The sequence below is a fragment of the Sabethes cyaneus genome, chromosome 2 (assembly GCF_943734655.1).
Source record: "Sabethes cyaneus chromosome 2, idSabCyanKW18_F2, whole genome shotgun sequence".
In the NCBI taxonomy this organism is placed as follows: domain Eukaryota; kingdom Metazoa; phylum Arthropoda; class Insecta; order Diptera; family Culicidae; genus Sabethes; species Sabethes cyaneus.
The window spans coordinates 18,155,822-18,176,503 of NC_071354.1; the positions used below are offsets into that span (position 1 = coordinate 18,155,822).

At 42.3% G+C, this 20,682-nt stretch overlaps 1 protein-coding gene and 2 long non-coding RNA genes across 3 annotated transcripts; 1 reads left to right on the forward strand and 2 right to left on the reverse strand.

Annotated features, from left to right (window-relative positions):
- The first annotated feature begins 3,677 nt into the window (after positions 1-3,677).
- Positions 3,678-17,798, forward strand: LOC128735159 (facilitated trehalose transporter Tret1-2 homolog). Its single transcript, XM_053829655.1, has 6 exons — positions 3,678-4,169; positions 16,095-16,590; positions 16,654-16,828; positions 16,887-17,228; positions 17,293-17,479; positions 17,538-17,798. The coding sequence occupies exons 1-6, from the start codon at positions 4,128-4,130 to the stop codon at positions 17,796-17,798; spliced, it is 1,503 nt and encodes a 500-aa protein (XP_053685630.1). The 5' UTR covers positions 3,678-4,127.
- On the reverse strand, positions 11,367-11,709 carry LOC128737206 (uncharacterized). The gene is made up of 3 exons (XR_008412027.1): positions 11,630-11,709; positions 11,518-11,576; positions 11,367-11,390 (listed from the first exon to the last, which is right to left on the reverse strand). It is a non-coding gene; the product is annotated as an uncharacterized LOC128737206 (long non-coding RNA).
- LOC128737207 (uncharacterized) lies at positions 15,431-15,773 on the reverse strand. Its single transcript, XR_008412028.1, has 3 exons — positions 15,694-15,773; positions 15,582-15,640; positions 15,431-15,454 (listed from the first exon to the last, which is right to left on the reverse strand). It is a non-coding gene; the product is annotated as an uncharacterized LOC128737207 (long non-coding RNA).
- Positions 17,799-20,682: the final 2,884 nt, after the last annotated feature.

Sequence of the window (20,682 nt, forward strand, 5' to 3'; positions counted from 1 at the left end):
TGGGATCGCTGGTGGCCGCAGATAACACAAATAAGGAGATCTTGCCGCGCATTCAAGCACAAAATCGACTCAACTTTGCGCTTCGCAAAACGCTACCATCCGCTAGCAAACGATAGCCACCGTACGATGCTGACAAAGTACGCAGCCCTTATTAAAACGGTAGTTTTTATGGATTTAACGATGCACACGGAGGACGTGCCCATCCTTGCGAACGATATTTGACGGAGCACAAGCTGGAAGCGAAGAGCGGCGGAGGTACACTAGAATCTCTTTTTACTTCCATTCATTTTACGTGATTTCCTTTTGCGTCAACATTTTTGCGTCCGAAATTTGATTATCGTCATTTCGTTTAGGGACCCAACGTGCGAGATGGCTCAACTTGGTCTTGCGACTTGCGCCTTCTGACATCCTGGGAGATAGGCGACGAGTAACAAGATTGAGTTGAATGCAGCCGACTAGTTGAAATAGTACGAGCCACCCCAGGTCTATGCTACTGACGACGACAACGAGGATCGCACGAGTCCCGTAAATTTTCCTGTGCTCCAAGCAATTGGTAGCAGAAATTTCAAGCTTCAAAGTGTAGAACAAATCTTCTTCTGGGAGGGGGGTTCACTCCCAAATACCTCCCCTCTCCCTCGCTACGCCCATGCTCTATCACATCGTGCCATCGCCGATAAAAAGTTGAGGATCCCGGTTTCTCGTGTAATAAAACGGTTTGAAGAACATCTGACTGTCGATCGAAAGCCAAGATGCGGAGAAAAAAATAGTCCGTATAATGTTAAGGATCACAATCGCGTAGCTGAAGCAATCGAGCGCAAACCAAACTCCTCCGTTCGATATGTGGCAAAAAAACTGAATCTAAGCCGAAGTTTCGTGCAGAAGGCTAAAACTCAAGCTGGATTACGTACGTTCAAGGTTCAGAAGGACTCAAACCGTGACGAAAAATAGAATAAGGTCGCGAAAATCCGTACCCGAAAGTTATACTATCAAAAGTTGACGAAACCACATTGCTGCGTTCGGACGACGAGACTTTCGTGAAAGCGGTCTTCAGCCAGATTCCGATGGACCACTATTTCACTTCCACTTCGGTTCACTCCGAAAAGCGAAGATGTCAAAGTTTGCCAAGAAATTCTTGATTTGGCAAGCAATTTGTTCATGCGGAAAGCGGAATACACCTTTCGTGGTCACAGATACCATGAATGGACAGGTGTATTTGAAAGACTGTTTCTTCCTCTTCTCTTCTTTACCTAAGCTTTTCGTTCTGGCAAAAGCTAAATAAGTTTGCCAGCTTTATCAACTTGAAAATACATCCGTGAGCAGCAAAGTTAAAGTTTTACTGTCAGATTATTCTGATCGATTTGGTTTAGGTATAGCGACCATAATAAAATATGCCATAGAATATTTCATAAATTTTAAGCAATTCCGTTTGTTTGCAGCACGTGCGCATTTAATTTCATCGTGCATATTGATATGATAGGTGGATAAAATCAACGCGCCACTGAAATTTTGCAATTTTTGAAAACTGGTTGCTTTAACAAAATAAAAATAGTCAATCTCCATTTCTAGAAAAATCATTTTAGTTGCTTCCTGTGACAGGAAAACCGATTAATAATAACATTCTTTCTGTAAAATACTTTGATTTGATGAATTTTTGTTTGCGAGCTAAAACAAAATACTAGAATATGGATTTTGTTGTTGAACTTTAGTATATTCTTCATAATAGCAGCAAAAAAACTGTTTGGTCAAGGTGTTACCGTTTTAATAACTCTATAAAACTAACAGAATTCTGACGGTTTGACAAGCAACCGCGATAAGATCAATTTTGATTGGTGCGCCATTTTGTATTGCTACGCCACACTTATGATATGTTTATAGGAGACGTGGTGCAGCCAACAAGTTTTAGCGTGATAATATAAGCAACCACAATAAATTTGCTTTATTAACAGTTTTATTATGGTTTTCTAGCTAGCTATAAGTGTGTTTGGACTCGTATTCTCTTGGTATTGCGCGATACCACAATAAAACCAGAGGTAATGGCTAATACCGTAATAAAACATAAAATCCATATAAAATTTAAGTAAAACCAAGTAGCTTCAGAATTGTTACTTGGATTATGAAGCAAGATCTTCTGAAATGTCCCAAAGCAGTTAAAACAGTTAAAGAAATGTAGAAACCATGATTTTTTATATTATTTTTCATTATTATGTAGATGTAGAGATGTAGGTATCTCAACTTTTCGAAACATTATACCGCTTATTTAATAAAGTAAAAGTACAGTCCTAACACTACAGCGTTACACCTGCGTAGTAAAGATTGATGTGTTTAGTAATGCTAATTTGATCATCAAGAACCTTTTACTTTGGAGTTGACCGGTTAAATCCGGTAATGCAAAAGTAGTTTTTAGCCGGCAGCATGGTGATAAAAAAATGCCATCCCCATTTATAGTAGTTGAATCCGTGCCAAATTTATTGCTGAATAAAAAATAGATGCTACTAGAGCCAAGCCAATTCAATGATTTTTGCTGTGTCACCTAAAAACCAGTTTTAAAGTTAAAACGGTTAACGCTGTGTTTACCGTGATAGCTTCCAACCGGCTTTGAATGCCAAAAAATAACCTTACCCCTTTCGATATCCTGCAGTCTACAGGCCCGTAACCCAGAATGGTGACAACCCTAAATCGGGAGCTGCTCGTTATAACACGCTATTCAATCACTATTTCGAAGCTATGAGGTGATAACTATACCGCAGATAAATCTGGTCATAATTCATATCACTCGTGCAGTAATTCTAGTCTATGCAGCGGCCGGTAGCAGGAGCGCAAATCTTCTCATTATGGATGCAAACGACTTGTTCCTGCACTTACAATCCCAGCTGGACTTAATTTGTCCAAAGTGGCCGGTTCGTTTAATGTTGGTGTGGGATGGAATTGTAATTCGCTGTGCTCAAGTTCCTGGCCACGGTCATTCAGCTTAATCGAAACGAATTATCGCTCGGCACATATGCAAATAGTTTGCATACGTTTGCTAAACGAATCGGAATCTTCGCGGCATTTAGTAGAGTTTTGCGGCAAGAATGATGAACTCACAGAACATCCCTGGCTGGGTTGTATTTTTTTTTGCTAAGCGTTTCGACTTAAATAATTAATTTTAACACTAGAAATCCAACGGCAGCTGTCTTTTGGTTGAGAAATGTGTTGAAAAAATCGAAACGTTATTCACTATTATGAAACTTAAACGTTAGCATAGAATACAAATAATAACAAGTATTTCAAATAGACGAAGCAAACTACTTCCGCGAATTATTGCGCAAAGGCCACTATTCTGCACATCATCTTCCCATTCTAGCAGCAATCTAGTTCATCTCCAAGGGCTACTTATGCGAATTAGTCCACTCAATTACACACAATTCGCACAAGTAGCCACCGACGACGTCACGTGCTTCCAAAACATAGCTTTGAGCACCGCCGTTGTCTCGCTACCCGATAAAACCGGCTTCCACCGGCCACCGGTAATGCCTATTTAACGATGGTAACCCCCGCTTAGTACAATCGGATCCGATCCAGTGACAGTCACAGTCCAACAGCAGTCAGTCAGTCGCGAGTAACCTCTCGACGGGATAAAACCGCAAACCAATCGGGAGTGTCACACTACCGGTCAATGGATTTACTGCTCGTAAATTCCGCGAATTTCTAACCTCAGTACGTACCGGGCAGCGGCGCGTGTGCATGCCCCAGAGACTAGCTCACTTTCGAACAGAACTGATGCACCGATCGGTCGGTGCGCGCAGTGACTTAGGAGAAAGTGCCAAATAATCCGGTTTGGCGAAGTGTTTTTGTTTTGCAAAACTTATTTGAATACGCAGAAACACCTGCTGGTGTCGATTAAATTATTTATTGGACTGTGCAATTGATTTATGGTGTAGAAATTTTTGGCTATTAAAAAGAAGAGAGTTGCTGTCAAATAACATTGCATGGAGGAATGAAATATGAAGTGTAGTGTAGTGATAGTTGGCCACTATGCATGGATTGCATAAAAATAACTCAGAATTAATCAAAAATGCAGTTGGAGAAAGAATAGTGTGTGTTTCTTAGACAAGACAGTTACGAATTTTAGAAGAAAATTTTTAAGAATGGAGTCTGAGTTGAAAATAACGATAGCGGCTTTAAAGCAGGTTGGTATAGTTACTACATAAAGAAAATGTGAATAATAAAAAATCTTTAAAATTTTGAATTAAAATAAGGTCTGAAGCAGTATATGTTGCAATCCGCACAGAAAAATTAATTTTTATTGTTTTTACAGAAAAATATTTTCCACAAATTTAAATAGATGTTTTTGAAAATTGCGTCAAATATATCACCCCAAACGCAACGTGTTCTTAGCATCAATTTTCGGATGTAAACCGAAAAAACTTAAAAAAGAAACTAAAACTCTCAGTTTATAACAATGAAGAATTCGACGATGTGATTACTTTAAAATATTCCAAGCGATTCCAAAAGGCATCCACTGTTGCAGCAAAACATGGTTTTGCAAAATATAAGCTTTGCCGCTAGTGAGCCTCCTACCAAAGGAAATTGAGTGTCATAACTAACTTGAAAATTCAAAACTACTGTTTTATTGATATATCATTAATAACCGGTCAGTTGCGAAATCAATGGATAAGAGTGGTGTTCCAAGAAAGTATACCACATTATACAAAAAGAAATTAGACATAACAATGTTCAGCACGATTGTCAGTAGTGAACGTTAGAATGGAAAGGAATTTAAGCAAAACGAACTTTGCATATAATGTCGGTCATTTGCGCCCATAAAAAACCTCCACTGAAAACAGGCATAGTTAAGGTTAGAAGAAATTATGTTATATTTATTGAACAAAAAGTATGCCGCGTTGTATCATTTGAACGAACCGAAGTTGACTTATAATTTTTTAGAAAGTTAGCACAGCTGACAGAAATAGCGAAATAGCGTTTCAATGTCTAACATGTTAGTTACTTGATATTTTTAATTAGTTTTTAAACGGGTTGACCTCGAGTATGCCCTACGAGACTTTAAATTAAATGAAAATAAAAAAATTAAAACGAATTAAGGACGAATGTTGACTTCATTCAATCATTTTTATTACGATAACACCCAGGTTATAAATTTCTATAACACACTAAAGAGAAAGCCAGGAATAAACAAAAAAATGCGACAAATTTATTGTAGCGAGAAAGATTATGCCTTCCTTCTACAAGCAGAGAATCGGGGTGGAGAATTCCTCTCCACTGTACTCGGTCCTGGGCTACTCGGTGCCAATTCGTTGAACCTCTCGACACACGCAAGTTAGTTTCAACCTGGTCGTGCCATCTAGCACGTTGGGCCCCTCCATTCCTGGTGCCAGTAGGGTTCTTGAAGAGAACAGATTTCACTGCACAGTCGTCCGGCATACTCGCGAAGTGGCCGGTCTACCGCAATCTCCCAACTGTCGCAAGGTGTACGATAGGATTCTCTTCAAGTAGTGCCTGCAACTCGTAATTCATACTCCTATGCCACTCTCCGCTATCTGTTCGTACTCCGACAGAAATAGTCCGCAACACCTTTCGTTCAAATACGGCAAGTGCGCGTTTGTATTCCGTAAGCAGAGTTACTGTCTCAAATCCGTAGAGGACTACCGACCGGTCTGATTAGCGTTTTGCCCCCCGGCGTGATTCGAAAGGACTCGAGACTTGATCGGCCGCGTCAGATTGTTCGGTAAGCCGTTCTTGTGCATTGTCTGCCATAGCTGTTCGCGCTCGACTGTATCGTATATTGGTCTGAAATCCACGAAAATATGATGCATGTGCACGCTGTACTACCGACATTTCCGGAGGATTTATCGGAGAGTAAAAATTAGATCCGTAGTAACACGGGTCCCATAAAGCCCGCCTGGTGCTGCCCTACGAATTCTCTGGCTATTAGGAATAGACGATGTAACAAGATCTGAGAGAGCACCTTATAAGCTACGTTGATCACCGTAAAATTAGTAAGAGAATAAGTGTCATACAATCTAGATCTAAAATAATAAATAAAAGAACAAAGCAAAATATTTATGAGTGGTTATCAGTGAACAAATTCACTTCAATAGCCAGCCATTAGTCATCTTCCTTATCATCCTTATCGACGGTTTGTACTTTCTGTCGAATTAGCGGCCCATTTCAATATTTATTTATTTATTTATTCACCATCTTCGACTCGTTGACGATTGCGACGTCGTACAGATTGCTTATTTACCTAGCCAGCGTATTCAAAAATGACCATCCTAATTCCATCAAAAGTACGATCCGTCGGTTTATATACAGGGTACGTCACTCGATGTGTAACGTATTCATAAATTCGGTTTGGAAAATTAAATTTACTTATTCTAAAGTACAGCATATGTGAAAATAATCAAAACATCAGAATCAATTTACTTCGGCTCGATATGACTGCCTTTTGCCTTGACTATGACGGCCTGGAGTTGGTCAGCAAACCAATCACAAGCTGCCCGAATGTGACTAGCCGGTCGGTATTTTGGCCCACACGGTACGGATAATGGCTTTCTTCAGCGTCTCAAGGCTGATGGGTCATTCCACGCGAAGCGTCAGATTTTATCAGATTGTTCGTTTCAGGACAGCAAGTAAAAAGCCTAAGTTTGGGGCCGGTTAGACTTCCCCCTTTCTTGCTGACCTAGAAACAAAGAAACTGACAAAATTTAGCGAGAAGGTCGATTACACGTTTAAACTTTTACGCGATCACTTCACGTGGAACGACCCTGATGTATTTTTTAATATTTTTTTATATTTATTAGTTCAGGACTTGCTTTTCAAACTGGCCCAGAAAAAATAATCTATTGGATTTACGTACACACTTAAAAAAGTGCCGAAGTCAGCAAAATTTTGCCGAGATTTGGACAGCCGAGCGTTCGGTAAATTTTTTTATGATGCCAAACGTTAGTAAAGATCCGTAAACGTCGAATTGCAAAACTGAAATTTTTACCGAACGCTCGGCTGTCCAAATCTCGGCAAATTTTGCTGAGTTTTTTAAGTGTGTATTGTGAATGCGAGAGCCCTTCTATGGTCGAAATGAAGTTCGGAACGTTATTTTTCAGCCATTCCTGGTTCACTCGCGATCTGTGAGACGGTGCTGAGTCTTGTTGAAACGTTCATGATTTGCAAGCGAAGTCTTTTTTGTCTGCCCACGGCTTTAAAGCAGCCACCGGAACACTTTCTCGATCATATGTAGCATTTACTCTGACGCCAGGCTCAATGAAAGCGGTTGAAAAACGCTCATCCGCGGTTACAAAAAAACCAAATCAAAGTTTGTGGCGGGTGCTGGTTCCTGGAGACCAACCGATGGCTCAAATTTTCGTGTGAACGTATTGCTCAATTAAGATTTTTTTCTCGTCAGAAAACTAAGTATTCCTTCAGTGTAAGATCATGCATCTTTTGGAATTTGTAAAACTTTACCATGAGCTCATTTTTCAATATGTTTCGGATGCTGTGATTGGGTATTTTCAGTTCTTTAGTCATATAATTGGTACTTCGTCGTGGATTTCGCTCAGGTCACATCTTCCCTTTTCCAAACCATCTTAGGTGATGTGGCAGTCTTTTGATGACTGATGACCTCCAAAGCGTTTTGCAACGCTACCAGTATCATTATAACGATTTATCGTGCGATAAATAGGTGATTTAATCACATCGAAATGTTTGAGCTCATGAACAATCGCTGATTATGATTTTCCAATTTAGCTAAACTGGCTTTGGCTATTTAACTATCCCAAATCCACAGTGTGTGATGTCCTTAAAGAATTTCGCAACGACTCAGAAGTGGCAGCAAAGCACAGCAAAGACTACAAAACGGTGACGATGGTAACGCGAAACAAAATCTGAAAACCAGGAAACGCTCATAGAAGTTTTACGATAATTTTCAGATAAAATACGACACAATCGTTAGGAATGATAAAACATACTGCATGGCCGTTTCAAAAACACTTCTAGACTAGAATTTTCTATCTCGTTCGATTGGCGGAGTATTCCGGAAGATTGCAAAATGGAAGAAAGTTCAAAGTCCCCGAAAAAGTTTCTCGTTTGGCAAGCTGCGAACTAAAAAGTAACGCTTTCGTAACTTCTTGTTACGGTAGTTTCCAGAGCTATAAATCAGAACATGTCGCCCTTTCTGGAGCAGCATAAGGTTGATTGCCTTTTCCGGTTCGATTTGGCAAACCGTTAATATTCAAATTCAACCAAATAGTGGTACAACGACAATAGCGTCACTGTGGTTCCCAAGGAGCGGAATCTAGCCAATACACCACATCAATAAGACCAATCAAGGAATACTAAGGACATCTGAAGAATAAGCGCTCAATTTGCTGCTACAACAAAGAAACTTATACCCATCGTGCTTATTGTCTATTGTCAAATGTTTCGCAGACGTACCCCTGGCCTTCCTGATCCGTGTGGCTATATCAGTCTTGGTAGCACCATCGGACGTTGTCTGGGTACCATGATATTGCAAGCCTTGTGGTCCCGCCATTGTGAAATTGGTGGGATTGTTAGTGTTCACTATCATAGAATTAATTTTTGCTACATTGACTGTGAGACCTACTGCCTGGGAGCTCTCGGAGAGGTCGTCCAACTTGCTCTGGATTTCGTTTCGGCATTGTGCGAGCAAGACAATGTCGTCGACTAGGTCAAGGTCATTTAGCTGCATCCCTTGGCATCCTCTATTTGGGCTACTGTCAATTGCTCCAACTCATATATCATCCATAACGATTAGAAACAACAGCAGTCATAAAATGCAGCCCTGTCCTACGCCAGTAGTAACCCTTATAGGATCGGACAAGCCGCCATTGTGCAAAGCCTTGCACGAGAACACCTCGTACTCAGCCTCGATGAGATGGGCTAGTTTATCTGGACCTTCTCTACGCCCAAGTGCGCCCCAGGTGTTTTCGTGGTAGGGTCGGTCGAACGCTCAACCACGGAATCCAGCTTGCAGCCGCCGGCATATAGCATTGATTTTCTCTTGGACCCGGTTGAGGATTACCTAACGGAATACTTTGAAAGTAATACAGAGCAACGTCATACCACGTCAGTTACTGCATTCAGTTAGGTCTTCTTTTTTAAGGACTTTGACCAATATTCCCTGCATCCAGTTCACCGGAAAAGTTGCGGTTTCCCATATATTGCTGAAAAGCCAAAGATGGGGCAGCTTTGAGCATCTTGGCTGAAATTCAGTCTATCCCTGACGCTCGATTGGATTTCATTGGATTCTTGATGGCTGCTTCAATTTCATCCAAAATCAAAAGAGTTGTTCAAAATATTCAGCCCATTGCTTAATCTGTTCTGTGTGGTCAGTCAGTAGCTGACCAGCTCTGTCCTTTAGTAGCATCTTTGTATTTATCCTGGCACCACTAAGGTGGCGAGAAATATAGTACACGTACGGGCGTACGACGGCCGATCTGGCTCGCTCAATACCGACTTTCGTCTCTCTCCGTTCGTCGATTTTCCTCCAAGTTTCATCCCAGATCCACTCCCTCCGCCCGCTACGCGCTTTGCCGAGAGTTTTCACTAGTCGTGATGATGCCGCTCCATTGCTCTTCGACGGTTGTTCCATGTGGCAACTCCGATACTCGGAATTCAAGTTGTTCGACAAAGCCCCTTTTCACCTAAGGATTCTCCAATCGGGGGACGTCGTAACGGTATCCAACTTCTCATCCCATCATTGGATACCTGCGAAGCGCAAGCATTAAGGGTCAAAATACATCACGGAAGAAACGTCCCCAGAGCACCGGAACTAAGGCCCAATGAAAAATACTGGCCTATTATGAAGCAGGCACTACGGAAGTGTCCTAAGGAGGTCAAATCGGAGGAAGACATGACGAAAAAGTGGGTTTCCGTACAGAAGAAACTGCAGCGAGATGTTACACAAAACTTTTTGAGGAGAATTAAGTGTAAGGAGCGAGCATTCGATTATACTATTGAAGTTAAATGAAATGAATATGCCAAAAGCTTACTAATGAGTTATAGGTATTTTATCGTCTGAAGGTTTGAAAAGGATCGGTCAATTAGGTAATTTTCTACAGCGTTTCTTCCGTGATGCTATTTGGTGTGGAACACCCTCAGCGATAACAAGGTGATGGTCGGATGCAATATAAGCGCTGCGTTTGCTGGTCTATGGAGAAAGAGTAATCCACCAATGCAAATGACCATTTTGTCCCCGTTTTCGTTCATCTGTCCTAGGCCATGGCGTCCCATGACGCGCTCAACATCCGCGTTGTTTGAGTGAATTTTCACGTTGAAGTCGCCCAACTGGTTTTGGATGTCCCACCTCGGAATTTTCTCAACCACGCTGTTCAGCTGGCGGTAGAAGCACTCTTCCTCCTGCAGATCGGCGGCATCTGTTGATGAATAGCAATAGCACTGCATTGCTGTAAAGTTTCAAACTCGTGTTCTGAATCTGGCAACAATTATTCTTTCGTTTATCGGTTCCCACTTCATCAGGGCTCAGACTGGGCTCAGTAGGAACCCAACTCCTGTTTCTCGAGTAGCATTTTCACCTTATATACCAGAGTAGAGCAAGATTTGCCCGGATGTTATCTTATGTTCGCCGGCCACCAGACCTCACTCATCCCCAAGATTTCAATCTTCAAACGGCCAGTTTCGGCCTTGCAAGTTGAACCAGCTTTCTTTTTTCATGCTAAAGATCGTTGCCAATAATTCAGATTGATTTCTTGATTCATATTGATTAACTATTTTGTTTTTGGGTACAATATGTTGTTAGCCTAAGGTCCCAATCCCGCTGTCGGGGCGGCCATCTTAGTGTGAGCGGGAGCCACTGTGCCCCCTTCTCTGACAGCCAAGGTTGCGAACTCCTGTCGGCACCACATGGAGGTAGGTATAGGAATAGGTGAACAGAGGTTATAGATTTGCTTATGCTCACCCTTTGCCAGACCGAGTAATATTCAGAGCCTTAACAAATACCTCCCATCAGTTAGCCTCGAGGTACGACGCTGGTCTAACCAGTTCGATTCCCGGCTAGGAAAGGCTGTTAGAGTCAATAGGATCGTAGCACTAGCCCATCAATTGTCTTGTACTCTAACAGCTGGTACCGTAGTCTGTTTTAAAAACAGAAGATCAAGTTTCGAAAACAGAATGTAGCACCTTGGCTATGTTGTTGTTTTTCACGATGGAACATTTGATTGACTAAACAAGTACAGCAAGCTTGTAGTCGAATATATAGTTACATTATTATGAACTTTACTTCACTTTACGCTTTATATAAACACTGAAAAATGATCTTCCTATATGTTGCAGTAGCAACTGGACGGGATAGAGAAGAGGTTGTTTTTGGTTTTGTAACACGTATATTTGATGACGATGTGAAGCGCGTTATAAAATCCCTTTGAGGGTAGAACCAAATAGATATTGAATTATCAGTTACTGTATCGACTTTCAATTCAAGCAAATAATATAACGATCAAGCATTTACAATTAGATTTAAATTTAGGATTGCATGTAACTACTCACGTTTAGTCTTCTTCTACCTTCCTCAAGTCCGTACTATATCCGTACTGTAGGTTTAAGTACTGTAATTGCATGTGTTAGCTTAGGTTAGGATATAAGCAAATCTTAATTTTACCTTTGTATGTAAGTAGCACTAGGAACTAGCATATAATAATCAATTTAGGTTTAGATGACGATAAGTATATAATAATTAGCTCGTAATGACTTTAGCGTTAAGTTGAAACTTCTAAGATAATCAAACATTTAGTAATAATTAATTGTAACCACATTTTCGGCTTGTTATACATCCGCAATCGCACTTTGATGACTTGCCTTTTTCTTCTACTTACGGTCTGTCGTCCGTCAAGCGAGCACAGTTGGCAATTCGGAGCAGGGTTGTGTTGTGTTGAACAATGTGCATGGACGCAAGGTGCGTCGCATCCCGTAGGGTTGTGACACTCCCCCTCGGTACGCCACTGCTGTCACTGTGGCTTACCTTCCATTGCACCGACGTCTCGCAACACTACCTTGGTCGCTGGTCTCTCCAGAACTCCTCTCGCTGTCTGGACGATTACTCGGCGAACCTGTCCGTGTTTAGCCAAGACGGTGTCCACCACGCGACCTCGTGGCCAGTAGTTCCTTGGGAGATTGCAGTCGACGATCAGCACAAGATCGCCCTTCTCGATGGATTTTATGGACTGGAACTTCGTCTTCCAGGTCAAAGTAGGTAGGTATTCATTCAGCCACTTCTTCCAAAAGATGTCCGTGTACAGCTGGGCCATCGTCCAAGAGTGCTTGAGAACAACAGGTCTATCGTCGAGACTGATCGGGGGCTTTCTCCCATTAGACGACTCTAACAGAAAACGGTTCGGTATTAGGGGGGGTTCAGTATCGTTATCTAGCGGTATGTCAGTGAGCGGTCGCGAGTTTAGTATTATTTCAATCTCCATTAGCATGGAACGCAGGAATTCGTCAGGGGGCACGCGCAAGGTGTTCAGATCGTTGAGGGTCCTCTTGACCGACTGTTCCAAGCATCCCGAGCAGCCGCCAAAATTTGGAACCGTTGGGGAGTAGAGCCTCCACTTTGAATCAAGATCATCGAACTTAGAACTTCGCCTTTCGTCGTTATGCACTTTCGGGAACTCGCTAGTCAGTAAGCTACTCTCGTAATGGTTACCCGCCACACGTGTTTCCGTAGACAAGATTTGCAACGTACATGCTTCATCCTTCGAAGTTGGTAGCTTATATGAACCAGAGGTTCCTGGTGGTTCGATAGTATACCTTTTCAAGACTAAGCTCGGGTTCATTACCTCTCCAACCCGCAGGTTAATGTGGAAACTGTGATGACCGCTGTATTTAGCGTTTACCACCGCGGATTCCATTGTGCAGAGTCCATATACTATCCAGCCAAGGCGGGTTTCACACGCCATCGGTTCATTTTCCTCTCCTTCTACGCTTTTCAGGGCATGGCCCAATCGACAGTTGTTCATCCCTATTAGGATTCGTGGAGATACACCTTCGTAGGATTCCAATGGTAAACCTTCAAGATAGCGATACCTGGTGGTCATCGTCGGAACTGACAAAGACTGCTTTGGAAGAGACAGATCCCGAACAGTATGTACCTCTGGAAGCTCGAATACCTTGCTGGCGTCATTTACTCCTGAAATCTTGAGAGCCAGCATCACTGACTCGTTTTCCTTTCGTTGCAAACCACTCGTCCAGTCGAGACATAGTGGATAAGGATTTCCTACTAGATCCAGTTCTTTTAGTAGGCTGTGCTCCATTAAGGTTGCCGACGATCCCTCATCGAGGAAAGCATAGGTTTTCACTTGCTTCTCCTTACCGTATATAGTCACTGGCACGTACCGAAACAGAACCTTCTTCGTCGCCCTAGAGTGCGTGTTGCAGCTCGCTGAGCTTTCGTTAGACGATGTCGTTGATTCGGACCTCGTAACCTTACTATAACGTTTGTCGTCGTGCAATAGTCTATTGTGCATCAACGTACAGCTATTTTTACCACATGGTGTTTTGACCTGGCAGGCATCGAAATGCTTTTGCAGACACTTCCTGCACAATCTCTTTTCCTTGACAATTGTCCAACGGGACCCGATGTCCATTTCGAGGAACCTTGGGCATCTCTCTGGGCTGCTGCATTCGTTCGTGCACACGCAGCAATCTTCCGTTGCTACGATCGGGCGATCCCGCGAAGGAACATCAAAGCTGGAATCGCTTTCCGAATGAACGTTTATATAATTCTCGTCTTTTTTGCCTCGTCGTTCGGGTGATATCGGAATACTGATGGATGGCATTGTGACTATGCTCGCTGCTTCGACCAACTTTCCCAGCCAATCTCCGAATTCCGATAGTGTAACCTGGTCCAGTTGTTGCCGATGGAAAGCCCAGCTCAGCCTTATAGCGGGCGGGAGTTTCTCCGTTAACTCTTGGAGTAGTGACACGTTACACATATACTCGTTAAGACCGGAAGCTGCGATGGTGGCACACATGTTTTGAACTGCCACCCCAAAATCTATCAGCGTCTGCAATTTCTCCGCTTTCGGTGGCAGCATCTCTCGAACCTTATTCACCAGCGAATGGATAATGATCTCCGGCCTTCCGAAAAGAGTTTTCAATGTCGACATCACTCCCTGTAAATTCGCAGGGTGCAGTAGGCGACAACGCACGGACTCTAAGGCCTTTCCCTTCAGGCTTCGCTGAAGACGTAGCATATTTTCTTCCTCGCTGTATCCACAGATCCTGGTCGAATTTTCATAGCTCGCTAGAAAGAGCGGCCACTCTTCTGGGTTCCCAGAGAACATGGGAAGTTCTTTATTGACAGCCTGGCGCGCTGAGAGCTGACTCTGGCTGAGTGAAGGAGCCCCGAAGAAACTACTAGCCCTCGGCTGGAACCCTGCCGCATGTGAATTCAATCTAGCATCTGCGCTTGTTGATTCACCGTACGCATTCGTCTGACGTTGCAAGAGTTTATTACGTTCTTCTAGATGTCTTCTCTCCAACGTCTGCACTTCCTCCAACATTCTCCATTGTTGAGCCAGAATCCCGTCGCCCTGCGAGATGTGCGCTTTAATGTTAGGCACCGAATCACCAGCCGAGCCTACTATCAATTCACCTCCGACCGCCGCTTGATTACCGACCACGTTCATATTCGACGTAGATCCGCTACCTGCCACCTGCAGGGATCGGTTAGTAGTAGAATTCGCCATTGGTACGCTACCGTGCGTTATTTGTGGGTTTAGATTAACACTGGAATTCGCCGTCGATCCGCTACCAAGCACCATCATTTGCTCGAGCTGATTGCCAGTCAAACTTCCTACTAATCCACCTCCACCTGAACTAATTAACCGATGCTGTTTTTCCACCTGCTCTAGCACACGCCGCTCCGAATCTTTCAACGCCTGTTCGTACATTTTTCGTTGATCTCTGAGCTCATTCAGCCGCTGGTCGTCCTTCTCCCTCAGCATTCGTTCAAATCGTTTCTGCATCGCCGTTAACTGCTTCTGAAGAAATTCTTCCAAATTCGGATCCGCTGGCTTGCGATTACTCGACATTGGTATAGCTCCCGCATTATTGTTAGGGGTGGAAGTGCCGGTTGGAAGTTGTTTCGCTGCTTCAAGGCATTTCTTGCAGCTCCACTCTCGATCCTGTACACTCGAATCCTCACTAACACAAGCGAAATGATACCACTGTTCGCATAAATCACACGCTACCATACGGTCATTATCTGGTTGTCGACATATCTCGCAATTCACTCCCGGCGATGGGTTCGCTGACGCGCCTCGCTTTCGACCGTCACCTTTCTTTGACATACCGACTGAACTAAGCCCCCGATCGTAAACGGATTTTATAAAATGTTGCAGTAGCAACTGGACGGGATAGAGAAGAGGTTGTTTTTGGTTTTGTAACACGTATATTTGATGACGATGTGAAGCGCGTTATAAAATCCCTTTGAGGGTAGAACCAAATAGATATTGAATTATCAGTTACTGTATCGACTTTCAATTCAAGCAAATAATATAACGATCAAGCATTTACAATTAGATTTAAATTTAGGATTGCATGTAACTACTCACGTTTAGTCTTCTTCTACCTTCCTCAAGTCCGTACTATATCCGTACTGTAGGTTTAAGTACTGTAATTGCATGTGTTAGCTTAGGTTAGGATATAAGCAAATCTTAATTTTACCTTTGTATGTAAGTAGCACTAGGAACTAGCATATAATAATCAATTTAGGTTTAGATGACGATAAGTATATAATAATTAGCTCGTAATGACTTTAGCGTTAAGTTGAAACTTCTAAGATAATCAAACATTTAGTAATAATTAATTGTAACCACATTTTCGGCTTGTTATACATCCGCAATCGCACTTTGATGACTTGCCTTTTTCTTCTACTTACGGTCTGTCGTCCGTCAAGCGAGCACAGTTGGCAATTCGGAGCAGGGTTGTGTTGTGTTGAACAATGTGCATGGACGCAAGGTGCGTCGCATCCCGTAGGGTTGTGACACTATAATTTACCTATTTTTAGTCGTAAACTTTTTTCTTACCGCATTTATGTATGACTCCAAAATATTCTATCCTTTCAGACCCTGCTGTCGCTATCGGTCTCGCTCTCCTATTTCTGCATCGGACTAGTCCGCGGTTATTCGGCACCAGCGGTTCCATCGATGAACGAAATAAATCCAGGTTTGCTGCCGGATAAAAACATTGCCTCATGGGTGAGCTCCATTCCACCGTTCGGTGCTTTCTTCGGCAGCTTGTTGGCATTTCCTTTGATGCACATAATTGGCCGAAAGTATACCGTACTACTAACGTCACCGGTTTGGATTGCCGCCTGGGTTATGATAGCCGTAGCCGAGGATTGGAAAACTCTGCTGATCGCTCGGATGCTGTCCGGTTTCGGAGCCGGACTGACGCTACCTTCGGCGCAAATCTACGTTAGTGAGTGTAGCGATCCGAAAATCCGCGGTGTCATTGGTTCGCTGCCCGCGCTGTCCATGTCCGTTGGAATCCTCGTTACCTACATTCTAGGCAAATATATCGAATGGCGGTTATTGGCGTGGGTGTGCTGCGGTGCAGCCTGTAAGAACATGGTTTAATTCATTCATTCAAATATTAATTTTCCATAGCTATACACAATTCTAGGTTTCCTATTCATTGCTGTGATCTGTTGTCCACAATCTCCGGTGTGGTTGAAGACGAAGAAGCGGTATGAAAAAGCACACCATTCTGCTAAGTGGTTGCACTTGCAAGGATTTACGTTTGATCCAAATGCTCAGGATATACAGAAGGCTGCAGTAAACGGAGCGATGACTGAGCGGTAAAACAAGGCAATATTTGAGGTTTACTAAAAAACTATTTTATCTTTAACATTTTAGAAAAGAGCGCCCACATTCACGAAAGGCTCTCTGTCGTCGGGTGGTTTTGATGCCGCTAGGTATCGGGCTGGCACTGTTATCGATTCAACAGTTGAGTGGAATCGATGCGGTTATTTTCTTCACTGTGGAAATATTCCGTTCTGCGGGAAGCTCTCTGGATGGGCACTTGGCAACCATCATCGTAGGTACCGTACAAGTGCTTAGTAATTTTTCCGCTTTGTTCGTAGTGGATCGTGCCGGTCGGAAACCATTGCTGATAATATCCGGAGTTATTATGTCTTTAGCGATGGCTTCGATGGGGGCAGCTTTCCATCTGAATTCTATAGGGAATACTTGCTTCGGGTGAATAACAGATCAATATCAGTTAATCAGCAGTTGGTTTTTACGAAACAAATCTTTTTTACAGATACCTGCCAGTGGTCAGTCTTATTACCTTCATGATAGGATTTTCCCTGGGCTATGGATGCATTCCTTTTCTGTTGATGGGTGAACTATTTCCAACAGCTCAGAGGAGCTTGCTAAGTTCCTTGGCTGGATCATTTAATTTGGCAGTGATGTTTGTTGTAATCAAAACCTATCATCCTTTAGAAGATGTAAGCCCATTTAAAAGCTGATCTGAATTTAAAAAATATAATGGATTTTTTAATACAGGCCATTTCGACATCGGGAACTTTCTGGATGTATAGCATTCTGTGTGCTATAGGGGTGGTGTTTGTGATGACATGTGTTCCTGAAACGAAAGGACGAGATTTGGAGAGTATCCATAAGCTGTTCGAAAAGAAAACTACGGCTTCAAGGAAGGACAGCGGTGTGGAGGCTCACAATAAGCAAGGCCATGACAATGTTGCCATGCGCACCGAAGACGAAATCGTACAATGTGCTGACATTCCGAAAGTAGATACTAAGTTATAGAATAAATCAGTAGCATGTTCTTTTCGTTTTATTTATACGAGCTGACTAGTTTCTTTTCTCCTGAACTTTGCACATTCTCCATTTGTTTCTTATTTGATGAGAGAAAAAATTGCAGAGGAAAACTAAGAGCTCCTTGTTGTAAAAATGTTTGACCGTACACAGCCCTAAAAACTGAAATGATTTATAAACAATCCTATTAGGTAAATTTCCAGCTTCGATTTCCTTGGACATATGTCTATTCCCGAAAACGATCAACTAACAAGCGTCGAATTTTATTTACATTTAATGGAAAAAAAGCAATGCAGTACTCTCTTTCGCGTCTCCCACGTTCAACCGCACAACCATCGATCGTCCGATGGCAAATTTTCCGAGTTTTCCGTTTCCCACTGAACTTGCACGATCACAAGCAACCAACCATAAATGTAGCTCAACAACGCAACTTGCTCATTCACGTCCGATACTTTTCATCGCCGGAAAAATACTCAACTCTCATTTTCAGTTTCTCAAAATTCTACGTAGGACTCGAAATTCTCGCACAGCGCATTTTCCACCAAGAGGACAAGATTTTCCACCAAAACCAACCGCCCGCAGTCTAATTTAAACTGCTGAAACGGATACTAGTAGATCGTCTCTCTAGAACTCGGTCGTCGAAGCGCTAAGTAGGTAGCAAAAATAGCTATAGAGTTCCCCATTCTCTGCAACGGTAGTGAGCAATGTCCAAATAAGTCTCTGGTTTTCACATAGTTTTTACAAGTGTTCCTATGTGCTGCGAAAAATGTGTGCAAAACTATTGCAATTTTTCCAACCTCTCGATCGCTACTGGGTTATGTAATAATATTTTCCCTTTATGGTGAAACCATGCGGTCACAATTCGGAAAATAGTTGGACTTTATTCAAGTGTAAGAAAAACAATCATGTTCAATGTTCGGCGATCACCGTACGATATTGACATCTTCAGTAGCCAGATCATACCGAATGCCTCAATAAGATGTGAATAAAATTTGAAAATTGACAGTGATTTTCCTTCTAAACCAGCCGATCGATGCGCAGTTCAACCGTCGACGGGCTTAGCGAAATAAACGAGGAAAATTGAGGAAAAGTGGAAAAGATAATAATAGCATTTCTGTTGGCGTGTACCATTGGGAATGGTTCTACTCTAAGCTTCGCTTTTCGGTTTTTGGCTTGGCTGCTTCGTTGTTATTGTTGTTCTTTTGTCACCTCATGATGGCGGCGACGGCGACGACGACGACAACAACAAAAAAATCATGTTTATAATTAGTGACGAATGAAAACTGCGCGTTCAGTGAAGAAATGTGTGCGAGATTCTACGTGAGACACTGCAGAAACAATAACAAGAACACTCGACAAACTGCTCGGCATGCCTGTGTTAATGGGTTTGATTTTTGATGGAAATATTCTAAAAATATTGCAAGATTGCGTTGGTTCACCGTTCGAATGAAAAGTGGTTCAGTGCGTCGGAAGAATGTTACACATGATTGTTGGAAATTGTTGCCGTCAATTACTATTGCAGCATCGCGCGGCCTTTTCAAGACATTTAGACTAAGAGAACCCAGAATGGAGTCAAATAACTACTTCTCATAAAAACCTACCTAATATTTCCAGAAAGAAAATATAATTATTCGATCGAACAAGAATACAGTAGTATAAAGATTTCATTCAAATTAGAATCTTCATTCAAATTACAATTTTTTCAAACAATAAGATAATTGACCGAGCAACCAACTACCAACCATCAGGGTATGCCATTAGAAAACTGAGACACCTGAATTTTTCCGCCCACTACACCCGAGCACACAGAAGATTTTATTAATGATCTTTTCTGATGGTTTCGACTGGTTAGTCTGTTTAGTTCAATACAGTAAACTGATGCCGCGTGCTAACGTTGATGGTAGAATGACTGCCCGTAACTAAATTTTGTGGCCGAAACGATTGGCATCCGCTAGGGAGCGTCCCATTGAGCAATCCAAAAGGTTTAACATTCTAGGATTGATAATGATGCCAACTATATCCAAATACAGCTCGATCAAAAGAAAATAGTTTAATCCGAAGATTTCACCAACAAGATTTACGCGAGCAAAATCTCTGATCTATGAGACAAACCGTCGTTTTTTTGGCAATTTGCCCGCGCCAGGCGGGCTCAAACCAATAATGCTCATATCCATAGCAATCACGCATTGTTAATTTACTTTCACGAATTATTCAATCACGCAATTTGAGTTCATCCTATTGTGACTGACAGCATAAATCTTCGCCAGTTCGCGAATCTATTGTGCTCCCAAGAGCTAATTTATTTACGCGTAGGTATCTGACTCCGCAAAGATTGAACGCGTACGAACGGTACAAAGGACTTTTTGTCAATAACGGGAAACTAGAATGTGTCCAATTCGTACATTCACCTATTTCACCGTAAAGTCGTTGAACCGGTGACGAAAATTATCGGTCAAGCTTTTTCAATAAAAGCAGGCGAATTTTACATGCGGAATTTTCTGAGCACAGGACCTAGCGGTTTGCTCGCGAAGCGAACCGTCACCAATCGTTAATTGGTCTCGTTGGATGATACAATTCGATGAAAACTACAAACGCGGCTTCTTTAAAGAAAATCAGCGCAACAACAAAAGTTATAAATATTTTTCTGTTTCCAAAACTAAAAATTGGCATTAAACTCATGCGTCATAGCAAACGAACGTGAACTGATAGCAAGTATTCTTGCTTTTTTTCTCACATTCATTCAATTAATTTTTATAAACCAACTAGCTGACCCGGCAAACTTTGTACTGCCACAAGCTAAGCTGTGGGTCTCGGAACCTTTCTCGGACCCAAAAACCCCTGCATACAAATTTTCACGCCGCCAGTAGTTTCCGAG